This window comes from Dipodomys merriami, unplaced genomic scaffold (assembly GCF_024711535.1).
Source record: "Dipodomys merriami isolate MVZ:Mamm:240054 unplaced genomic scaffold, mDipMer1.0.p SCAF_62, whole genome shotgun sequence".
In the NCBI taxonomy this organism is placed as follows: domain Eukaryota; kingdom Metazoa; phylum Chordata; class Mammalia; order Rodentia; family Heteromyidae; genus Dipodomys; species Dipodomys merriami.
In genome coordinates, this window is record NW_027206202.1 from 4,011,993 (window position 1) to 4,035,644 (window position 23,652).

Sequence of the window (23,652 nt, forward strand, 5' to 3'; positions counted from 1 at the left end):
CTACTAAGGAAGCTGAGATCTGAGGATCACAGTTCAAAGCCAGCCCAGGCAGAAAAGTCCACGAGACTCTTATCTCCAATAAACCACCAGAAAACCAGAAATGGTGCTGTGGCTCAAGTGGCAGAGCACTAGTTTTGAGCTGAAGAGCTGAGGAGCAGTGCCCAGGCCCAGAGTTCAAGCCCCATGACCACCACCACCAACAACAACAACAACAAAGAAGCAGGTTCTACACCATTTCTTTTGTTTTTATCTACCAACAAAGCTTTCTTCTGCCCCAGCAGGTGCTGTCTTTTGTAGTTATCCTCAATATCTGCATACTGGGACAGACATAGGCGTTAAGCTTAGCTGCATACTGCAGCAACTTAGTACAGACACAGCACTAACCATTGGACAAGACTTGCTATACAAGTCCAGGATTTCCAAAGAAAACAGCACATTCAAAGAGTTTTGTAAGTCAGGTATTGTAGCTTTGCAAGAGGCTGAGATCTGAGGACTGTAGTTCAAGGCCAACCTGGACAGGAAAATCCATGAGACTCTTTTTTTTTTTTTAATTTTATTTTATTTTATTTGTGAACATACTGTACAGAGGGGTTACAATTGCATGGGCAGGATAATGCGTACATTTCTTACCAAGCATTGCAGCCTCCTTTGTTTACCCTTCACATCACTTCCCAGCCTCCCCCCCCCATGAGACTCTTATCTCCAGTGAACCACCAGAAAACTGGAAGTGGTGCTGTGGTTCAAAATGGTAAGAGTGCTAACCTTGAGCACAAAAGCTCAGGGACAGCACCCACACCCTAAGTTCAAGCCCCGTGACCAATAAAAAAAAAAAAAGTTGTTTTGTAACAGTAAGCATCTTGTGTATCTATAATGGTATGTTTCCAGTGAGTTGTGACCCATGAATATCATAAAATCAAGTGTGTACAAACCTACATTTAAAAGAAACCATGATGAATAGTGTAAATGAGCAAAGACCATCATGACACATAGCAAGGGTTAGGACAGTTTCTGAAGGAAGTCAGTTTCCAGGTGCCCAGAGCTCAAGGGAAAAAAGGGGAACTATCTCACTGTGGGCGGATGATTGATTTTAAAGGCATCTCCGAGCGCCCTCTAGTGGTAAAAATGGCATCTGCAAGTAAGTCGGGATGGGTCTCTCATCTATGGAGTTAAACAGGATCTCATGGTGTGGCCAGGCATAATGGCCAAGATCAAAGGATTTATTACAGCATTGTTAGAAAGAGCAAGGAAGAGAGGGCTGTCTGGCACCTCTGACACCAGTTCTGAAGGGAGGTGAACACCAAGTTTCAGGATTTATATAGGCTACCAACTGGAGATTAAGTCAACAAATTACAGTGTGTCTATACAGTGGAATAAATGCTAACCAGTCATTTGAGAACTATGCTAGAGACACAGCCATCAGCCATGGCAAGATGTTCACATATACTGTCAAGAGAAACAACCAGAAGCTGGGTGCCAGTGGCTTACTCCTGTAATCCTAGCTACTCGGGAGGCTGAGATCTGGGGATTGTGGTTCGAAGGCAGCTTAGGCAGGAGAGTCTGTGAGAATCTTATCTCCAATTAGCCACCAAAAAGCTGGAAGTGGAGGTGTGGTTCAAGTAGTAGAGCCCCAGCCATGAGTGAAAAAAAGCTAAGGGACAGTGTCTAGGTTTTGAGTTCAAGCCCCAGTACCAGCACACACATACACATAAAAACCCAGCACCTCATTTCCTGACATCATGTTTAAAACACACAAGGAATCAAGATCTTATTTATTCAATCACCTATTTCTTTCCATTTCCAAACAGTCATCTACTACCTGTTTAATGTACTGAGTCATTAAATCATCACTCATCGCTTTTTAAAAATAATACCCAAGGCTGGCCTGCTTTTCTTCTAAAGCCAACAAGGTAATAAATTCCAACTACTGAAAAGTAAACTGTCTGTCTGGGAACCACCTAAAATCACCTCACTGCTCTCACTGAGAAACACCCATTCGTTCACAAAACACTGCCTGTAAGGATTTGCTCATGTTAGCTTCAACCTGGGCTCCTTCAAAATGAGGTGTGGAAGCCCTGCCAATAGGCTCCTCCCAGCCTGAGAATCCAGGCCACAGCCTCATGTTCTGTTCCCAGGGACTCACAGAGAGCTTACTGAGGGCCAGGCCTTTTCCAAATGATGACAAACAGGAACACATCCCCTGTTTAGATCAACTGTGTCAGGACGAAGGTAATGCTCTGAGACAAAGCCAGGCAGCTGCTTCAAGCTGTGGTGCATACTCTACCAATTCAGGGAGCTCAGGACTACTGGAGAGAGAGAGAGAGAGAGAAAGAGAGAGAGAGAGAGAGAGAGAGAGAGAGAGAGAGAGAGAGAGAGAGAGAGAGAGAGAGAGAGAGAGAGAGAGAGAGTGTGTTGGTACTGAGTCTTAAACTCAGTTCCTTGTGTTCTTGCTTGGCTTTTTCCATTCAAGGCTGGCACTCTCCCATTTGAGCCACACCTTTACTTCCAGCTTTTTGCTGGTTAGTTGGAGACAGGAGTCTCCCAGAGCCAGGCACCAGAGGCTTGTGCCTGTAGTCCTAGCCACTCAGGAGGCTGAGATCTGAGGATAGCAGTTCAAAGCCAGCATGGGCAGGAAAGTCCCTGAGACACTTACCTCCAATAAAACTACTCAGAAAAAGTTGGTGCTGTGGCTCAAGGGGTAGACCGCTAGCCTTGAGCAAAAAGAAGCTCAGGGACAGAGCCCAAGCCCAGAATTCAAGGCCTAAGACCAGAAAAAAGAAATAAGCAATAAAATAAATAAATAAATATCTCCCAAACTTTCTTGCTCAGGCTGATTTGAACTAGGATCCTCAGATATCAACTTCCTGAATAGTTAAGATTACAGATGTACGCAACCAGGGGCCTGCTAGGTCTAATGCTCTTTCAGAACTACTTACTACCTGGACTTGGGTCACCCATATCCTATATGTGTCCACCTAATATGGCAATTGTTTAAATGGTATGCATGTGTGTGCACACACGTGCGTGCACATTCACGATTGCAAAAAGTAGCCAATTTTTCTTAATAAAATTTCAAGCTTACTGCTTGTAGTCTTTAACATTTTACTACCTCCAATTTTAACTTTCTTTCTTATTTATTTTTGTCCGTCATGGGGCTTGAACTCTGGGCCTGGGCGCTGTCCCTGAGCTCTTCAGCTCAAGGCAAGTGCTCTACCACTTGAGCCACAGCCCTGCTTCTGGTTTTCTGGTGGTTCATTGGAGATAAGAATCTCATGGACTTTCCTGCCTATGCTGGCTTTGAACCGCAATCCTGAGATCTCAGCCTCCTGAGTAGTTAGGGATTACAGGAGTGAGCCACCGATACCTGGCAATCTTAACTTTCTTGGTGTCCTTTTAGTTCCATCTTTGGCTTCCATTCCCTAATTCTTTTATTCTAGGTTTATAATCAGGAACCAGGAAGTAAATCTTAGGGGTGGCCAACGAGGTACTTAAGACAGGACTTTGCATTCCTTGCTCCTCCCATGAGGTCTGAGTCCATCTGCCAGGCCTGACAGGTTGAACCACCTACAAACTAGCTTCCACACCTAGGTGGAAGACTCTTGGACAGCAGCCTCCCCAAGATGACTACCAGCTCTGTCCTCTGGCTTCATCAAACCTCTTATTGCCTTAGGTGGGTTCATGTGATCTGAAATGTACTGTCCCACTCACTTATGCACAGGAGCTGAAATGACCTCAAGGACGTGGAGAGAACACTATTGACCAGAGATCGGAAGGAGTGTGGGGGTAGAGGCTAGACAGAGGCAGAATGGTTAATCCGCACCAGTGCAACAGGATAGGGAAAATAACTTCTAATATCCTGTAGCATCATGGGATGACCAGGGTTGTCAACAATTCTTTGAATATTTAAAAGTGGCTGTTAGCTGGACACTGGTAGCTCACACTTGTCATCCTAGCTACTCAGGAGGCTGAGATCTGAGGATCGAGGTTCAATGCCAGCCTGGGCAGAAAAGTCCCCCTGAGATTCCTATCTCCAATTAACCACTCAAAAACTGGAGAAGAGAGGGAGGGAAGGGATGGTAGGGGGAAAATAATGGAGGGGGTAACAATGTTCAAGAGGAAGTGTACTCATTACCTCACTCATGTAACTGTAACCCTCTGTATAGTATCTTTACAATTAAAAAAAAAAAAAACAAAAAAAACAGGCTCACATCTGTAATCTTCACTAATCAGGAGGCTGAGATCTGAGGATCATGGTTCAAAACCAGCCCAGGCAGAAAAGTCCATGAGACTTTGATCTCCAATAAACCACTAGAAAACTGGAAGTGGCACTGTGGCTCAAGAGTGGAGCACTCGCCTTGAGCTGAAGAGCTCAGGGACAGTGCCCAGGCCCAGAGTTCAAGTCCCCCACAAGCAGCAAAGATAAAAATAAAATAAAATAAATAAAAATAAAGTGGTTAACAAAGAGGATTTGAATGTTCTTAGCAGAAATAATAAATGTCTGAGGTGATACACATGTCAATTATCCCAATCAGATTACACATACACACACACACACACACACACACACACACACACACACACACACACACACAAACTGAAATGTCTTACCATACCCCCAAATTGTGCACAACTGTTGTGTCAAAACATACTAAATAGGCCAGGTACTGGTGGCTCACACCTGTAAACCTAGCTATTCAGGAAGCTACAATCTGAGGATTGAGATTAAGAGCCAGGCTGGGTGGGAAATCTGTGAGATTCTTTTTTTTTTGGGGGGGGGGGGACAGGACCAGTTGTGGGGCCTGAACTCTGGGCCTGGGCACTACCCTCAGCTCTTCAGCTCAAGGCTAGCGCTCTACCACTTGAGCCATACTGCCACTTCCAGCTTTTTTCTTTTTGCTTATGTGGTGCTGAGGAATCGAACCCAGGCCTCATGCATGCAAGACAAGCGCTCTACCACTGAGCCACCTTCCCAGCCCTGTGAGATTCTTATCTCCAATTAACAACTAAAAAGCCAGAAGTGGAGCTGTGGCTCAAGTGGAAGAGTGCTAGCTTTGAGAGAAAAAAAAAAAAAAAGTTCAACAACAGAGCACCCAAGCTGAGAGTTCAAGCCCCAGTACCAGAACAAAAACAAAAATAAATAATATTTCTCACTGTTTCAAGTAATCATTGAACGATGGACAGAGTATGAATGGGAAACATTGCCAAGAGGGTGAAATAAACAGGGAAATCCATTCAGAAAGCCCCCCAGTCCAAGCTCCTATGTCTAACTTAATACCAGTCAACATGGAATAGAACTACAAGCTGTTAAAAATCCAGGGTCAGCGAAGACCAATGGAACAGAATAGAAGATCCAGAAATAAATCCACAGGCCTACAGCCAGCTGATATTCGACAAAGGAGCCAAAGACATACAATGGAAGAAACACAGCCTCTTCAACCGCTGGTGCTGGGAAAACTGGGCAGCCACATGCAGAAAACTAAAAGTGGACCCCAGCCTATCACCATGCACCAACATCAACTCAAAATGGATTAAAGACCTTAACATTAAACCTGAATCTCTGAAACTACTGCAGGACAGAGTAGGAGAGACACTTGAACTAATAGGCACAGGAAGGAACTTCCTGAACAGAGTCCCAGGGTCACAACAAATTGGAGAGAGACTCGACAAATGGGACTACCTTAAAATAAAAAGCTTCTGCACAGATAAAGCTATCGCAACCAAGCTAGAAAGACAACCAACTAATTGGGAAAAAATATTTACCAGCAATATATCAGACAAGGGGTTAACATCCTGTATATACAGGGAACTCAAGAAACTAATCCCTCCCAAACCCAACAAACCAATTACTAAATGGGCAAGGGAACTAAAGAGGGACTTCTCAAATGAAGAAATAAAAACGGCAAAGAAACACATGAGGAAATGTTCATCATCCCTGGTGGTGAAGGAAATGCAAATAAAGACAACCCTGAGATACCACCTTACCCCAGTCAGAATGTCCCACATCCACAAATCAGCCAACGACAAATGCTGGAGGGGATGTGGAGAACGAGGAACGCTATTACACTGCTGGTGGGAATGTACACTCATACAACCACTTTGGAAAGCAGTCTGGAGGGTCCTTAGAAAGCTAAAGATTGACCTCCCTTACGACCCAGTCATACCACTTCTAGGCATCTACCCTGAACAACAGGAACCAATATACAAGGACACGTGCACCTCCATGTTTATTGCAGCACTGTTCGCAATAGCTAGGATATGGAAACAACCTAGATGCCCCACCACAGATGAATGGATCCAAAAATTGTGGTATCTATACACAATGGAATATTATGCAGCCATTAGAAATGACAAAATAATGGCATTTGCAGGGAAATGGATGGAGCTAGAAGGAATCATGTTGAGCGAGGTAAGCCAAGAACGAAGAGACAAACAGTACATGGTCTCCCTGATAAGTGGATGATGAATCCAAAATGTTAGGTGATATGACAAAACTAACAGGACTTAAGAAACAAAGAACTCCCACTCATTTGGTTGAACCACTACTAAATATCCCCATGCTGCTGATCACATATATGGTATATAACATATGAGCACCATTATATATTACAGACTGTGATAGACAATTTGCTCCAGGAAAGTTAGAATGAACTTGTGACTTTAAATGAGCATCATTATTCCACAATACTGTGAATTTCCGGAAATTAAGTAATCACTTAATCATGATAAAAAAAAAAAAAAAAAAAAAAGAACCTTGGGGAAGGGAGGGAGGGAGGGGATGGTAGGGGGAAAACAATGGAGGGGGTAACAATGTTCAAGAGGAAGTGGAAGTGTACTCATTACCTCACTCATGTAACTGTAACCCTCTGTATAGTATCTCTACAATAAAAAAAATTAAAAAAAAAAATCCAGGGTCAGGAAAACAAACAAACATGTATCACAAATAATTTATGTTTTGTCTATTTTTGTGAGAGAGAGAGAGAGAGAGAGAGAGAGAGAGAGAGAGAGAGAGAGAGAGAGAGAGAGTGTGTGTGTGTGTGTGTGTGTGTGTGTGTGCTCATGCACGCATAGTATGGGGTTTGAAATCAGGGCCTAATACTCTTGTTTAGCTTTCTGTACTCAAGAATGGCACACTACCATTGAATTACAGTTCTACTTCTAGCATTTTGCTGGTTAGTTGGACATAAGAGTCTTGTGGACTTTTCTACTCTGGCTGGCTTTGAACTGTGATCCTCATATCTCAGTTTCTCTTGAGTAGCTAGGATTACAGGCATGAGGGACCAGCACCTAGCTGATCCCAACCCTTTCTCAAAGTGCTCTCTGAAAAAAACTCAAGGCTGTCGAAAAGAAGCTACTGTCATGGGCTGGGAAGGTGGTTTAGTGGTAGAGTGCTTGCCTAGCATGCATGAAACCCTGGTTTGATTCCTCAGTACCACATAAACAGAAAAAGCTGAAAGTGGCGCTGTGGCTCAAGTGGTAGAGTGCTAGCCTTGAGCAAAAAGAAGTTTAGGGACAGTGCCCAGGACCTGAGTTCAAGCCTCAGGACTGGCCAAAAAAAAAAAAGGAAGAAGGAAGAAGAAGGAAGAAGGAGGAAGAGGAGGAAGAGGAGGAGGAAGAGGAAGAGGACGAGAAGGAGGAGGAGGAGGAAGAGGAAGTAGCAGTTGCTGACTGTTCCAGCAACCACTGAGGAAGGGTAGAACCTAACCGAGAAGCTGTTAGCAGGCCCAGGTGCGGTTCACGTTGACCAACACTCACTCCTCCAGCTAGGTGATTCTTCATTATCCTAACCTGCTGAGCCTCTGCATACCTCCTCACGTCCGCATTTTCCCCAGAAATGTCGTCCACCTCTACTAGAACTCAAGTTCGGATTAGTTCAGGTAGGATTGAGTTGGACTCAATTGCAAGAGCTATTACTGATTAAAATCTGTTAATAACACATTATCATCAGACATTATCATCCTTAACTTGGATAAACCTCAGGGAAAGTGATGAATTAAAAAAAAAAAAAAGGAAGCCAGGCTACTGATGGTTCATGCCAGTAATCCTAACTACTCAGGAAGCTGAAATCTGAGGTTCACAGTTCAAAGCCAGCCCAAACAGAAAAAGCAGAGGTGGAGTTGTGGCTCAAGCAATAGAGAGCTAGTCTTGAGAGAAAAAAAAAAAAAAAGCTCAGAGACAGCCCCCAGGCCTTGAGTTCAAGTCCCAGGACTCACACAAAAATCAAAATAAATAAAAGAATATGTACTGTATGATTCAATTTATATGCTACTTAAGAATAGGAAAATCTAACCTAGGGTAAAGTCAAAATAAGAAAACAGATAGTATTAGGTTGGTAAATGCACCCTTATTAGAAAAAAATGCGAGAGAGAACTTCCTGGTGTTTCAACAATATCTTACTTATTGTTTGGGATAGGGGCTCATAGATAAGTACAATTAACACATTCATCAACATGAACCATGAAGATCTAGCATTTTATTATATATAAATTATCTCTCCCTCCATCCCCACCTTTTTCCCTATTTCTCTTGAATAACCTATAGGGAAATTCTGAGAGGAAAAAAAAAGAGAGAATGGAACAAATATTTCAAATACTCTGCTGTCATAGTATGTAGGGGTGTGTGTGTGTGTGTGTGTGTGTGTGTGTGTGTGTGTGTGTGTGTGTGTGTGTGTGTGTGTGTGTGTGTGTGTGTGTGTGTGTGTGTGTGTGTGTGTGTGTGTGTGTGTGTGTGTGTGCGCGCACATGCGTTGATACTAGGGCTTGAACTCAGTCTGGGAACTGTCCCTTAGCTTTTTTTGCTCAAGGCTAACACTCTATGACTTAAGCCACAGCTCTGCTTCTTTTTTTTTGGCTGGTTAATTGGAGATAAAGCATTTCATGAACTTTTCTGCCCAGGCTGGCTTCAAACTGTGATCCTCAGATCTCAGCCTCCTGAGTAGCTAGGGTTACAGCTGTGAGCCACCAGCGCCCTGCTCTATCATAGTTTTTGTTTTGTGCTCCTATAACAAAATACCTGAAACTGAATAATTAGAATAGAAATGCATTTCCTCACATTTCAGGAAGCTGGGAGACCCAAGATGAGAGCTTTGGATCTGGGACAGATTTCTTGCTATATCTGCTCATGGCAACAGAGTGAAGGTAAGAAAGAACAAATCCACTCCTGTCAACCTTCCTGTTAGAGACATTAACCCATGCAAGACAGCAAAGGCTGGGGCTGGGAAGGTGGCTCAGTGGTAGAGCGCTTGCCTTTCATGCATGAGGCCCTGGGTTCGATTCCTCAGCACCACATAAGCAAAAAGAAGTGGTGCTGTGGCTCAAGTGGTAGAGCACTAGCCTTGAGCTGAAGAGCTGAGGGACAGCGTCCAGGCCCAGAGTTCAGGCCCCATGACCGGACCCAAAAAAAAATTAAAAAAAAAAAAAAAAAAGACAGCAAAGGCCTTATGACCTAACCATGTCCAGAAGGCCTTCCCTACCAACACAGGTGCCTCAGGAATTAACTTTAATACATGAGCTTGGGGGGCACTCACTCAAACCACAGCACCTTCTAACACCCACCCACCCCTTCTTCCTAAAAGGGTACAATTTTGCTTGACGTATCAACTCTATCCTATCAGAAATCCTAGCCCAGGACAATGAGAACTTCTACTTGGTAGGGTTTCCTAAAGAGGGACAGCACCCAGGCCCTGCATCAAATCTCAGGACTCCCACCAAAAGAAAAGAAAAAAAAAAAAAAGAATGAATCTTCCATGACAGAAAGTAAAATTACTGAGCCAGGCACCAGTGGCTCATGCCTATAATCCTAGCTATTCAGGAGGCTGAGATCTGTGGATCACAGTTCAAAGACAGCCCGGACAGGAAAGTCTGTGAGACTCTTATCTCCAATAAACCACTAGAAAACTGGAAGTGGCATTGTAGCTCAAGTGGTAGAGCGTTCACCTTGAGCTGAAGAGCTGAGGGATAGTGCCCAGGCCCAGAGTTCAAGGCTCATACCGACAAAAAAGAAAGAAAGAAAGAAAGAAAGAAAGAAAGAAAGAAAGAAAGAAAGAAAGAAAGAAAGAAAGAAAGAAAGAAAGAAAGAAAGAAAGAAAGAAAGAAAGAAAGGAAGGAAGGAAGGAAGGAAGGAAGGAAGGAAGGAAGGAAAGGAAGGAAGGAAAGAAAGAAAGGAAGGAAAGAAAGAAAGAAAGGAAAGAAAGAAAGAAAGGAAAGAAAGAAAGATTACTTTATTCATAGGCTAGTTGAGCATGTTCGTTTATCTTCAACAGAACATTCTACTTATTAAGTAGCATATCTTCTTAGGGGATGGAAAACAGTTCCTGCCATGAAACTACTTAAGATCAAAATCTCCACTCACTCTGGGGCAGAGCCATAAAGATGCAATCAGAAAGGCCCTGAGCCTATGCACACAGGAGAAACCTGCCTTCACCTTCGGGTGACCCTGTAACCTGCTTGTATGTCCAGGGGAGTTATGTCAAGCTGGCTGAGGAATCAGATTAAGTTCTATCATTTGCACAGTGGGGTTTCAACCTTAATAAGCCCTGGTCATGGAGAGAGCTCAGAAGCAGTAAACCGGAAAAACAGCACTGGGAGGTCTCATCATACACTGGAACATTACATTCAGTTCCTCAGATGACACACGGCATCAAGGTAGGCACAGTCTCTGCTTTCTATGAACTTGTTTCTCATGGGAGAAACAACCAGAAAGTAAGTTGTTTTTGTTTTGTGCTGATCCTGGGGCTTGAGCTCAGGGCCTGGGTGCTGTCCTTAAGCTTGTAATGGATTTCTTTGTTCTATCTGGGCTACAGAGAAGATGCACGGAATGTTGGGAACACTCTACTAGGGCCATGATCTGTGGGTGGCAAAGGCATCTCTCTGAGCTCAGCCAAACATCTTGGAGTCATCTCACTGACACCCATCTGTCAGGGCGTTTTGTCAGCTCCAACTGGAGGATGCCTGTCACCTGACTGCCGTCCTGCCCCAAGCACTAGCGCTAGCAAACTCCATGTCCCTGCCTCCCTCCATGGCCCTAAGTCTGTTTTCAACAGAAAAAGTGCACTGGTCCAGTGAAAACCCATGGCAGGTCATTTCTGTTTCAGAATCCTCCATCTCATTTAAGAGTTAGTCAGCTGCTGGGGGACTCACACCTGTAATCCTAACTACTCAGAAGACTGAGATCTAAAGATCTTAATTTGAAGCCAGCCCAGGCAGAAAGGTCTTTCTGAAACTCTAATCTCCAATTAACCACCAAAAAAAAAAACACCAGAAGTGGAGCTGTGGTTCAAGAGGTAGAGTGATATCCTTAAGTAAAAAAAAAAAAAAAAAAAAAAACAAAACTCAGGGACAGAGCCCAGATCCTGAGTTCAAGCCGTAGCTTTACACACTTTCACACACACACACACACACACACACACACGAGTCCTCCCTGATACCTCCACCCTCAACACCTCGGCTCACAGTCTCCTTTCTCCTACCTTCTCTTGCTCACTCTCTCTGGCATTGCTGCCCGTCAGATAGATCCAGCCAGCTCCAGCCTCAAGACCTTTGCGCACTCTGTTCTCTGCCTGGGACCCTGTTACCCAGAGATAAGACAGAGCTGCTTGCTCCCTCACCCCTTGCCAAGTGTCTCCTCTGCCTTTAGCTTCACTGTGAGGCCTTCCCTGAACACCACAATTCCTACCAAGAGACCATCCATCTGCCATGCCAGGTGTTTTGGTTCCTGGCTATTACTACCACTGGAGTCAGGTCTAAAGGAGCTCCATCTACTGGATCCACTTCTGTATGAGCGGTGTCTGGGACAGTGCTTCCATAAAGCACGCTTGTTGATCAGGGAAGTAGCTCACACTGGTCATCCTAGCTACTCAAGGAGACTAAGATCTGAGGATCTCAGTTCCAAGCCAGCCCGAGCGGACCGTCGGCGAGACTCTCATCTCTAATTCATCAGAACAAAGCCAGAAGTGGAGGTGTGGGCTGCAGTGGTTAGAGCACCAGCCTGCAGAAAAAAAAAAAAAAAAAAAAAAAAAAACCCTCAGGAACAGCGCTCTGCGTTCCGTCAGGTCTCAAGATGGGCACAAAAAGAAAGAAAGAAAAAAATGCGCCCTTCTCATAACCCAGCAAGGCTGTCGGTCCTTTGTGCATCTTGCTCGTCTCTCCCCGCATCTGCCTTGTTCTGGCCTCGACCTCCGGTTCGGGGCACCCCGGCTCAGCAATAACTACCTGAATAGATGGGCCCGGGATTAAGGACGGCACCTGCACGCGGGAAGCTGGAATCGCACCGCTCCGTCGGGCCCCGCCGGGCCCACCGCCGGCCCCACGCCCGCCCCGCGCCCCTCCGGCTCCCCATCGCCGGGTCCCCGGCCGCCTCCCGTACCTCTTGCACAGCGAAGCATCTTCGCAGGTGCCGCGCACGCCCTCGTCATCCGCGTCGCAGCTCGACGTGGAAGAAGAGGAGGCGAAAGAGGCCTCCCTCAGTCTAGCGGCCATGGGCGTGGAGATTCCGGGGTGCAGTACCCACGAGGGACATGGAAGCGAGTTCCCCACAGGTGGCAGAGGAAGGAGCCAGAAGACACACACATACACACACACACACACAAGAGGAGCCGGGCGATGCCCTGCTCAGCTGGCGCGGCTCGGAGACCCCGCCCCGGCGCTGCCTCAGCAACCTGCAGTCTGATTGGCGCTTATTGGGCATTTACCCCGCCCCGTCAAGCGGAGGCGCTGCTCATTGGAAGAATCTTTGGACCCGCCTACACAACCCGGAAGTTTGCGAACAGAACCAGGAAACTGAAATTGACCTAAGGGTACCGCAATGCTCCCTGGGAAGTGTAGTCTTTGGAGCTTGGGGAGGTGATGGGCTTTCTATAGTGCAGGCAACGAGGATTTTATAAACAAAACTAATTTAGGATCTTTACCACGGTCAGAGAATCTACCCAGAAGAAACAAGTGTAAGTTGTTATTTTCAGCTTGGGTTCAGTATTACTCAACAATTTAACAAGTTGCAGGGCGGAACTGGGGGTGGGGTGGGGGGCCAGGAAGGTCTTTTCACATAGGCCCACTTTGAAATGTGAAGATAATGGATAGAAAAGTAATAGAATGGAAAACTGTATGGCAATGAAAATTATCCGGGTACAAGGGGCAATGGCTGGATTTCAAAAACAATGAAATGCTCAGTGAAAGAAAGAAACGTATTTATAAAGCAAAAACAATTACGCTACAGTAGGATGGACGGGGGGAAGAGTTTAGGCTCAGCTTCCCAGTTTCCGTGCAACGTCTGAGGCCTTTGAAATCCACTTGGGAAAAGCATTTCAGGGTATCTCACAAAAAAGGAAAGTCTCACAAAGTGAAAGGTTCTGGCAAGGCTTTATTTTTGAAAAGTAGGGTTAAATCACCGTGGATTAGAAAGAGAGGGGAACACTGCCTGCACCCCACGCAGGAAATGGGAACTGAAGACTGAAGATGACGATGTTATCTACTGCCTTTACTCTGAGCTGCGGGGGAGATACATGTGGTCATGAGGTCCGGCAACTAATCCTTAGACAATGGCTTTGAGTGGGTGAGATGGTTGAGGTCCACCCCAAATGCAGGTAACCTTCAGGACTTCTTTCCGTGTCATTCATTCCTTCTGTCTTTGACTATCCAATAAGAGTCACCAGATTTTTACTTTACAAAGAAGGAGGGGGATTTAAATAGCCCTTCTCAAGTCATGGATACTAGCTTAGTATTAAAAAGAAGCATTGTGGGAGAAGAACTTACCTGCCTTGTAAGTTTTCTTCCTTGTTGTAACTTCTGATATTTGCTTAAGTTAATATAATGTATATGGATGACTTTTTCCTTTTGATATTTGTAAAAAGTTACTATGTTTTCTATCTTCTTGTCTATCCTGCTTCAAAACCAAGCAAAACTAATGTCTAGGACACATACCTGAGTGGGAAAATACTGTCATGGGAAAGAAATGAAGAGGAAAGAAACCACAGAACCAGGATATCAGTGACCTCCAGAGAATGGGGGAAGTGGGACACAGGTGAGCAGGGAAAGGAACTAAGGAGGGAATTTACAGACACAGCTTGCAATTTTTCAAATGGGAGTTGGTTCACATCTGTTTATTTCATTATTATGTACATGCAAAATATTATCCTAGCTATCAAGGAGGCTGAAATTTGAAGGAAAGCAATTAAAATCCACTATAGGCAGAAAAATCCATGCAATCACATCTTGAAAACAACCAGCAGAAAGCTGGGTTGGGGGTATGGCTCAAGTAGTAGAGCACCTGGCGAGCAAGGAAGTGGAGCAAAAGAAAGGCCCTGAGATCAAACCCTCATACTGCAACATACACACACACACACACACACACACACACACACACACACACACACACACACACACACACACAGACTCAGGATATTCACTTGACTTGTATTCAGGTATGATCTGCTCATTCAGTATCCAGTGGAGAGAGGCTCAAATACACATTGGTCCCAAGTCAGAAGAAACAGTGGAAACTGCTGAGGTCGAAGCGTTTTGCCTGAAGGAGGGAGCTGCAATACACCTTTCCTGGGGTGATCCTGTGCAAAGCATGGAACAGGCAAAGTGCCTGGCTTGGTAGTGGACGTGTCTCATAGTTAATAATGGGCAATGTATGCCTGAACTCTGGGCCTGGGCGCTGTCCCTCAGCTCTTCAGCTCAAGGCTAGTGCTCTACCACTTGAGCCACAGCACCACTTCCGGCTTTTTTCTTTTTGCTTATGTGGTGCTGAGGAATCGAACCCAGGGCCTCAGGCATGCAAGGCAAGTGCTCTACCACTGAGCCTCCTTCCAGCCCCAAGAGATGCTCTTTTTAGCAGTATAAAAAGATGAGGTTCCTAGAAATAGGCTGATAAAATATAATTTAATCATATCAATATGGAAGTAGTGGTGTTTTAGCTCAGTGTGCTTGCTAGGCAGAAATATGTGATGTGATGTGATGTGTGTGTGTGTGTGTGTGCGCGCGCGTGTGCGCTCGCGTGTGCTGGTCTCAAGGCAGCTTGAACTCAGAGCCTGGGGGCTGTCCCTGAGCTTTGGGGTTCAAAGCTAGCACTCTACCATTTGAGCCATAGCTCTACTTCTGGCTTTTTGGTGGTTAATTGGAATGAGTCTCTTAGACTTTTCTGCTCAGGCTGGCTTTGACCTGCAATCCTCAGATCTCAGCTACCTGAATGCCATCAGCACTTAGCTGATTTTTACAGAGAAACTGTAATACCTATTGAGATGTACAAATGACTTAAACGAATGGAGTAGGTATATCATGTCCACTGGATAGAAGGCCTTGATTTTTCTACATGTCTAAGTGACTTAATGAGCTAATATAAACCCAAGTAGTTTTTTGCTTTGATTCGATGTAACCTGCTGGAATTTAAAATATATACAAAAAGAATTACCAAAGACCCAGAATAGCCAAGGTAGTGTGTGTTTGTGTGTGTGTGTGTGTGTGTGTGTGTGTGTGTGTGTGTGTGTGTTGCTTTTTGGTTTTTTTTAGAGGAACAGCTTACTCTAAGGAAAAGGAAAGAAATGTACATATTACCCCATGTGGAAGAGATAGTTGTACTGTCAAAGCTCATAGAATTCACAAATGTTATAGACCATTGATGATGACAATTTGCCTTGTGAATGTTAAAACATGTTTGTGACTTTAAGTATCACTATCCCACAAAACTGCGAAATTTGTGACATTTATGTAATCAATCTCAATAAACAATTATTTTAAAAAAAATAATGGGCAATGTAGGGCTGGAAAGGTGGCTTAGTGGTAGAGTGCTTGCCTAGCATGCATGAAGCCCTGGGTTCCATTCCTCAGTACCACATACACAGAAAAAGCCAGAAGTGGCGCTGTGGCTCCAGTGGTAGCAGGCTAGCTTTGAGCAAAAGAAGCCCAAGGACAGTACCTAGTTCAAGACCTAGGACTGGCAAAAATAAATAAATAATAAAAAATAATGGGCAGTAGGCCTCATCCTGTCATTCACAGGGAGGCTGGCAACCCCATAGTCTAACTATGGTTAACATGTTCTGCTGGTTTCAATGTTCTCTCAGACATACTTGGCCTTTCCCTGCATAGAAACACAGTACAGCCTAACTTTGCTGCCCCCACATACCTACACACTAAATACCTGTGCCACTGCACACAGTCTTTGCAGGCAGAATCCTAACTGCTTGCACCCATCTCTAGCAGTACAGTGATAATGCTGATCTTATGACACCTTCCTCTGAGCATGTTTTGGAGGTACAGAAACACTTTTATGAAGGACATATATATCCAGCACCTTTTTATGTCCTTTTGGGGTCCTGGGAGGACTTAGAAATTTTACTTCAATAGTTATTTATGCTGTATCTTGCATATCAGCCTACCACTAAGAGCAACCCCTCCAACAAAAGGTTCTCGTAGCTGGGCACCCATGGCTCACGCCTGTAATCCTAGCTACTCAGGAGGCTGAGATCTGAGGATCAGAGTTCAAAGCCAGCCCATGCAGGAAAGCCCATGAGACTCTCACCTCCAATTAACCACCAAAAAACCAGAAGTGGGGCTGTGGCTCAAGTAGTAGAACTAGCCTTGAGCTGAAGAACTCAGGGACAGTGCCCAGGTGCAGAGTTCAAGCCCCATGACTGACCAAATTAAAAATAAATAAAGGTTCTCATATTGGTCCCAATTTAAATCTGCAAAGCTAACTCTGGTGGCTTTCGCCTGTAATCCTAGCTACTCAGGAGACTGAGTATTGCTGTTTGAAGCCATCCCAGGCAGGAAAGTCTATGAAACGCTTATCTCCAATTAACCACCAAAAAGCCAGAAGTGGAGCTGTGACTCAAGTGGTAGGGTACCAGCCTTGAGAGAAAAAGCTTAGAGACAGTGCCTGGGCTGAGTTCAAGCCTCCTTGCTGACACTAAATAATAAATAAATCCTAACAGGCACTCTGGTTCTGTGGTCAGAGACTCTTAAAGAGGCTTTAGTGACTTCCATTTGTGCTTCAAGGAACCCTAGGATGACCCAGTACGAAATCCTAAGTTCTCTGTGGGCTTCTAGTACCTGGACCATAATCATTAGAGTATAAACCATAGGCCACACTCCAGGCTCTTTTGGACATAGAGGCTCTCACCCACCCTGTTTGCAACCCTCCAAATCCATTTGCTAATGGCCCATTTGGTAGAGGACTTGCTTTTGTCCCAGTCTCTTCCATCATCTTCCTACTTCTCTGCCTGTGGAGTAACTGGGACCACAAGACCTGAGCCACCATTCCAGCTACCAGGATTTTAAAGTCTCTTATTCTTTGACCTCAAAGTTGCTGGAGTGCCTTCTGTGTTTCTTCTCCCAGAGTTAGGTAACACTCTTCTCCCTTTTCAGCTTCATCTGCATCTTGGGCAAATGACAAGTGTAGCCTGTGAAGCCTCATACTCCCTCCTGAGAGTGGCCCTAGATCTCAGGTAAGGTCCCCAAACCAGGGACCAACCACAGCTGCAGGTCAGAACTAACCTGGTTCTCCAGGAGAAAATTGTCCAGCACCACAGGATGAAGGAAGAGGCAGAAGGGGAAAGATTAGGTAGATAGGGAGAGACAATAGTCCTCATGGAGACAAAGCCCCTGACCACCCTGGAGCTGGCCTGCAAAGGCAGCCATCCCCTTGGGGTGAGGAGCTCAGTGACCCAAGTAGATGCCAGACCAGAGGAAACTCACCCAAGGAAATATAAAAGGGAGAGCCAGGTGCTGGTGGCTCACGCCTGTATTCCTAGCCACTCAGGTGGCTGAGATCTGAGGATTGCCATTCTAAGCCAGCCTGGGCAGTAATATCTGTAAGACTCTTTATCTCCTACAAACTATTCAGAAAAAGCCAGAAATGGTGCTGTGGCTCAAATGGTAGCACAGCCTTGAGCACACAGAAGCTCAGGGACAACACCCAGGCCCAGAGGCCACAGGATGGGCAAAAAAAAAAAAGAATATAAAATGAGCACTACCAATTTCTAGGCCTCCTTTTTACCTTTATAAGTCTGTCTGTGCTTTCCTCCTCCTCCTTCCTCCCCCTCCCCCGACTCCACCAAGCAGGTAGACAGGATCTCATAGGGTACCAGGTGGCTCTTCCATCTGGAAGTCATAGTTTAGGGATTACAACAAGTTGCTAGTAGCCAAGAGGTCACCCTCACCTTGTCTGGTGTCTTACTCTCACTTTCAAATAAACTTTACCAGGCTAGATTTGAACCTCAGATCTTCGCTTCCTGAATAATCAGGATTACAGGTATGAGCCAGCTGGGCCCCCGCAGTCACTGTTTGTTGTTGTGCCGGTCCTGGGGCTTGAACTTAGAGCCTGAGCACTGTGCCTCTGCTTTTTTGTTGTTGTTCAAGGCTAGTGCTCTACCCCTTGAGCCACAGCTCTACTTCTGGCTTTTTGCTAACTAATTGTAGATTAAATGAGTCTCAAGGGCTTTCCTGCCAGGGCTGGCTTCGAACCTCAATCCTCAGCTCTCAGCCTCCTGAGAAGCTGGGATGACAAGTGTGAGCCACCACGTGGCCCCGCCAGTGTGGCCCGGTGCAACGCACCCACCCCACCCAACGCCTCTCTCAGGAAGAGGCCGAGGATTTCCACGGCCCCCCCAGTGCCCGGCCAGGCCGGCCGGCCCGGTTCTGACACCCACACGGCGAGCTGCGTCCCTTCCCGGACGCCCCGGGGGCGCCTCTCCCCGTGGGCCAGGAATCTCGTCCGGGTGGTGACTTTACGATCTACCGCGAAACGTAGGTACTGGTCCCAGTCCGTGATGTCTGCGGGGGTTTCCCCGCGCCGACGTCAACCCCAGGGCGGCTGGGCTGCGGCTGGGCCAGAGACCGCGCAGTGCCGGGGGCCGGAAGAGCAGCCCGGAGTCGGGGTCCGAAGCCCAGCCGGGGCCTGAAGAGGAGCCCGACCCCGGTTGGGCTCGGCCAGGCCCGGCGCTAACCGGCTCCGTCCGGCACGGCTCAGCCCCAAGGCTGTCTGTCACTCGGTTCCACCCGGCTCGGCCCCGGCCCACCCGGCCTCACTCGGGCCCTCTCGGCTCCCCTCGGCCTGCACCGGTTCGGCCCCGCCCCTCGAGGACCCGCCCAATCCGCTCAGTTCTGCCAAGACACGCCCTTCTTAGCTCCGCCCCCACTGGCCAAGGCTCCTCCCACCCCCCTCGGCTCCGCCCCGAGGGCGGGCGGGCGGCGCCGCTGGAAGTGACGCTACGAGGGCGGGGCCGGGCCATCCCCCTCCCCTCCACCCGGACCCCCCCCCCCCTTACCTCTGCCGCCGCCGCCGCCGCCGCTCGGGCCGGGAAGCGATGTAGAGCTCCCAGGCCGTCCCCTGCCCTGCCCGGCCCCAGCCCCGGGGCCGCCGCCACCGCCGCCGCCATGAAGAAACAGTTCAACCGTATGAAGCAGCTGGCCAACCAGACCGTGGGCAGGCGAGTGCGCCGGGACGACCCGCGGGGGGCGCGGGGCGCGCGGGGGGCCCCGGGCGGGGGGCGGGCTGGGGAGGGTCGGGGCCCGGCCTAGGCCAGCGGGGGCCGCGCCGCGCCGCGCCGCGCCCGAGCGTCTCGGGCCGCCGGGTCCCCACCGCGCCGCGCGGGCCGCGCCTCCGCCGGGTCTCCCCGCCCCCCCCTCCCCGACCCCAGGGAGCATCACCCGGGGAGAGGGGGGGGAGGACGGGGAGGGGGGAGGCCCGCGCCCACCCGCGTCCTCCGCTGCCCCGCGCGCGGGTCCCCCGCCGGCCCGGCCCGTGGCCGGCTTCGCTCTGACTGCCCTGGGCGCGGAGCTGAGCGCGGGGCTTGCGGGGCGGGGGTGGGGGTGGGTGGGTGGAGGGAAGCGTCATTCCCCGCCCTTCCCGGGTGACCCCCTTTTCCTAGAAGTCCCCGGAGGGTTAAAGCCAGTGGGATTGGCTTGGTGAAATTCAGCACGCCCTGGAGCGGGATTGGAGAGCTGGTAGCCAGTCTTCAGGAAGCTCGGAAATGGGCCACTTGGAGATCTTGACATTGAGAAAGTGGGGATGGGAAAGGAGAGGATGTGGAGATGGTATGCACACACACACGCGCACACACACACAGACACAGTCTACACACACGCACACACAGACACAGTCTACACACACACACACGCACACATGCATACACACACAGACACAGTCTACACACACACATACACGCACGCACACACATACACACGCACACACAGACACAGTCTACATACACACGCACACACAGACACAGTCTACACACACACGCACGCACACACACATGCATACACACACAGACACAGTCTACACACACGCACACACAGACACAGAGTCTACATACACACACGCACACACACACAGTCTACACACACACGCACGCACACACACATGCATACACACACAGACACAGTCTACACACACACACACAGACACAGTCTACATACACACACGCACACACACACAGTCTACACACACATACACGCACGCACGCACACACGCATACACACAGACACAGTCTACACACACGCACACACAGACACAGTCTACATACACACATGCACACACAGACACAGAGTCTACACACACATACACGCACGCACACACACAGACACAGTCTACACACATACACACACGCACACACACAGAGTCTGCCTCACCTAGCTGTGGAAACGAAATGCTTCCTCGTGTTTCTTTGGTACTGCTTCAATGCCTGACAGGGAACATCGATGTTTAAATGGAAGACTCAGGATGGCAATTCCCTGGGAATGATTGGTGCACTCTTTCTTTCTTTCTTTCCTTCTTTCTTTCTTTCTCTCTCTCTCTCTCTCTCTCTCTATCTCTCTCTCTCTCTCTCTCTCTCTCTCTCTCTTTCTCTCTCTCTCTTTCTTTTTTAGGCCATTTTCATTTGCTGTGTTTTCATTCCCAGCAAGTGTTTTTAAGGCCTGGCAATGCAGCTAGCTCTACTTTACCGATTTGCTGTGGTGTGTTCTGCAAAGAGATAGGAGAATTTCAAGAGCTAGTGCAGAGCTCTCACTTCATTTTTTTTTTTTTTTTTTTTTTTACCCTGTAACAGTTAAGGGGAGTTTGGTTTGGCTGAAGCACATGAGACACTTCTTTTTTGTGTATCTGTGAAAATACTTTTACTTCCTCTTGAGTTTTCTAAATTTGCTTTTGACAGTGTTTCGTTTCCTGCTACTTTTTTTTTTTTTTTGCTCAGAATTGTCATTCAGTGTTTAAAATTCCTCACCAGGTTATCTTGACACATGCCCACTTTCCCGGTTATTTATAGGAAAGTTAAATAAAATGTAGGGGTAAGAAGACAGTGAATTATAATGGGGAAGGGGATAACTGTTTCAAACCACAAGCATAGTGAGGATTATCCTTTCACCTGGTTTTTTGTAATCTTTCCATCCTTTAGAGTTTGTAACGTTGTCACATTGTTGGGTTGCATTGTTTGTTACATTGCTCATTACATTGTAGTTACATTGTTACCTTGGGTCAAGCATGGAACTTTGCTTTTAAGAGGTTTAGAGAGTTTTCTGTCTTGAAAGCCCTTTAGGGTCTCCTTGACTTGCTTTTCCTTAGCCTCCCTTCCTACTTTGACATCATCCACTTTCAGTTTCTAGGCCAGGATTTCTTACTCAGTATCCTCTCCCTGGAAATCTTGACAGTCTCTTTCACGATGTCTAACCTACAAACACCTCTGTCTTCAGGCCTCCTTGGGGATAGTCTCTGTGGCTTTAGAAGATCCTCCATGTTCCAGCACAGAATAGATGTCCCTCTTGGGCAGAGCCATAGTTCCGTTTTCCACCTGCTTATTTTTGTAGTGACATTGCCTCTTGATGTTTCCTGTGTTCCTCACTAGTCTATAGCACCTGTAAGTTCTGGTACTTTTTTCCTTTTTTAGCAGGGGGGAGGGGGGATCTAGATCTTGATCACAGGGCCTGGGCACTGTCTCTCATGTTTTTGCATTTGTTTCTGCTCAAAGCTAGTGCTACAGCCCCACTTACACCTCCTTTGATTCTCATGATCTGCACTGGCTCCCGTCACATGGCAGGTAATTGATCACCTGATTTCAAGATCCTAGTTCTTACTGTGTTGCCCGTTGCTGTGGGGCTGAGTATGGGAAAATGTGAACTGGATAGAGTAACTGGTGATTCATACTGGGACTTTAATTCTGGGCCTGACCTTTGACTCTGAAAAATCTTTATTGCTAGATGCCAGTGGAAGCAGCAGCTATTACAGAGTTATTCAGGGTGTGGCTGTTAGGCACCCAAAGTTAGAACATCTGTTTTTACTGGGGAACCTGTTGCTCTCTTGCTGTTGATTTCTTAGCTCTTTGTGGATTGTGTATGTGTGTGTATGCTCATATGTGTACATGTGTGTGCCAGTCCTGGGGCTTGAACTCAGGGCCTGGGTGCTGTCCCAGCTGCTCAAGGCTGGAACTCCAGCACTTGAACCACACACTTTTTGTTTAGTTGGAGATAGGATTCTTACAGACTTTACTGCTTGAGCTAGCTTCGAACTACAATCCTCAGATCTCAGCCTCCTAAGTAACTAGGATTACAGGCACAGTCTACCAGTTCCTCACCTTTCTGTATTTTTCCTTCTCAAATTATTGCAAAGGAATACTCGAAGCAGGAGAGAGTCTAGGGTTGTTAGTGCATAGAAGCAGGTGGTTTGGTGGGCACCAGAGTGCATTGTGGGTGTGTTGGGTCAAGGTGAAAGCTTGCAAGCACAGAAGGTTTTCCCTTCCTGGGACATGAATGGAGAAGAAAGGTATGTGTGCGGATGTCTTGCCTGTTGTATATGTGTGTGAGAGAGTTACTCCTGCAAGATGGAGACCTTGTGAGTAACCCCCCTGGTGGGTTTCCATGGGACTGATGTGTGGGGAATGAGTAAAGTCTGGAAGGAATGAGTTCCCATGATGCAATCTGTTTACTCTGGGTGGCTGAGTCTACTCTGAAACATGGAAGGCATGTGAGGGGGCCTGGTAACTTGGGTGTCTACCTGCTGAGTCTGTCCTTTAGTGGATACCGGAACTTAGAACTGTGCAGCAACATACAAGGTATTAAACAATCAAAGGTAAATAGACATGGTTTCTGCCCTCAAGCTGCTCCACAGATACGTGGAAGAGATAGGCAAGTGCAAAATAATTATATCTCTGAGATAAGTGTTTATAGAAGGCTGATGATTGCTTGGGAAAAACCTCCCAGGTATTGGAATGAAGAAGAATGGAAGCAAGCTTCTGAGGAGAAAATGGGAGTAGAGCCTTTTGTTTTTCTCTACCTTCACACATAACTCTTACATTTTTCTCACAATGATGAGGTGTGTGTGTGTGTGTGTTGTTGGTAAGAGAACCCAAGTCAGGGTGCCTGAGCCAAGATAGAAGTGTTCCGTGCAAAACACAGGAGGCCAAGTGGCTTTATGTGTGAGTGACTCCACAAGGCCAGTGTGCTCAGGACCTCTCCCCCACCCCTCCCCCAGCAACCATTGTCCTTCATAAAGTCCCAGAGGAAAAGAATACTTTGTGACTGTGGCCAAAGTACCAGGCTTGACTCTGAATGTTTCTGGGTCACATGCCTGCTTTCCCCAGGAACTGAACACAGCCCCACCCAGACCATGTGGACAAGAGTAGAGAAGTCTATATGAGAAGGGAGAATGCTTGCTGATCATCAGCCTAGCAAGAAG

General features: G+C 47.0%; 2 protein-coding genes across 3 annotated transcripts in view; one reads left to right on the top strand and one right to left on the bottom strand.

Annotated features, from left to right (window-relative positions):
- Nucleotides 1-12,626, bottom strand: part of Lcmt1 (leucine carboxyl methyltransferase 1) — a 32,613-nt gene extending 19,987 nt beyond the window's left edge. Inside the window, exon 1 of one of the 2 annotated variants that reach the window (XM_070004303.1) lies at nucleotides 12,358-12,626. In XM_070004303.1, coding sequence (XP_069860404.1) covers nucleotides 12,358-12,470 — 113 coding nt within the window. In that variant the 5' untranslated portion in view covers nucleotides 12,471-12,626. The remainder of the gene's footprint in view (nucleotides 1-12,357) is intronic. The other variant, XM_070004302.1, reaches the window with a different exon arrangement.
- A 6,620-nt stretch (nucleotides 12,627-19,246) lies between these two features.
- Arhgap17 (Rho GTPase activating protein 17) overlaps nucleotides 19,247-23,652 on the top strand; it is an 89,213-nt gene continuing 84,807 nt past the window's right edge. Inside the window, 1 exon segment of the mRNA XM_070004301.1 lies at nucleotides 19,247-19,414. Within this exon segment, the coding sequence (XP_069860402.1) occupies nucleotides 19,362-19,414 (53 nt within the window). The 5' untranslated portion in view covers nucleotides 19,247-19,361.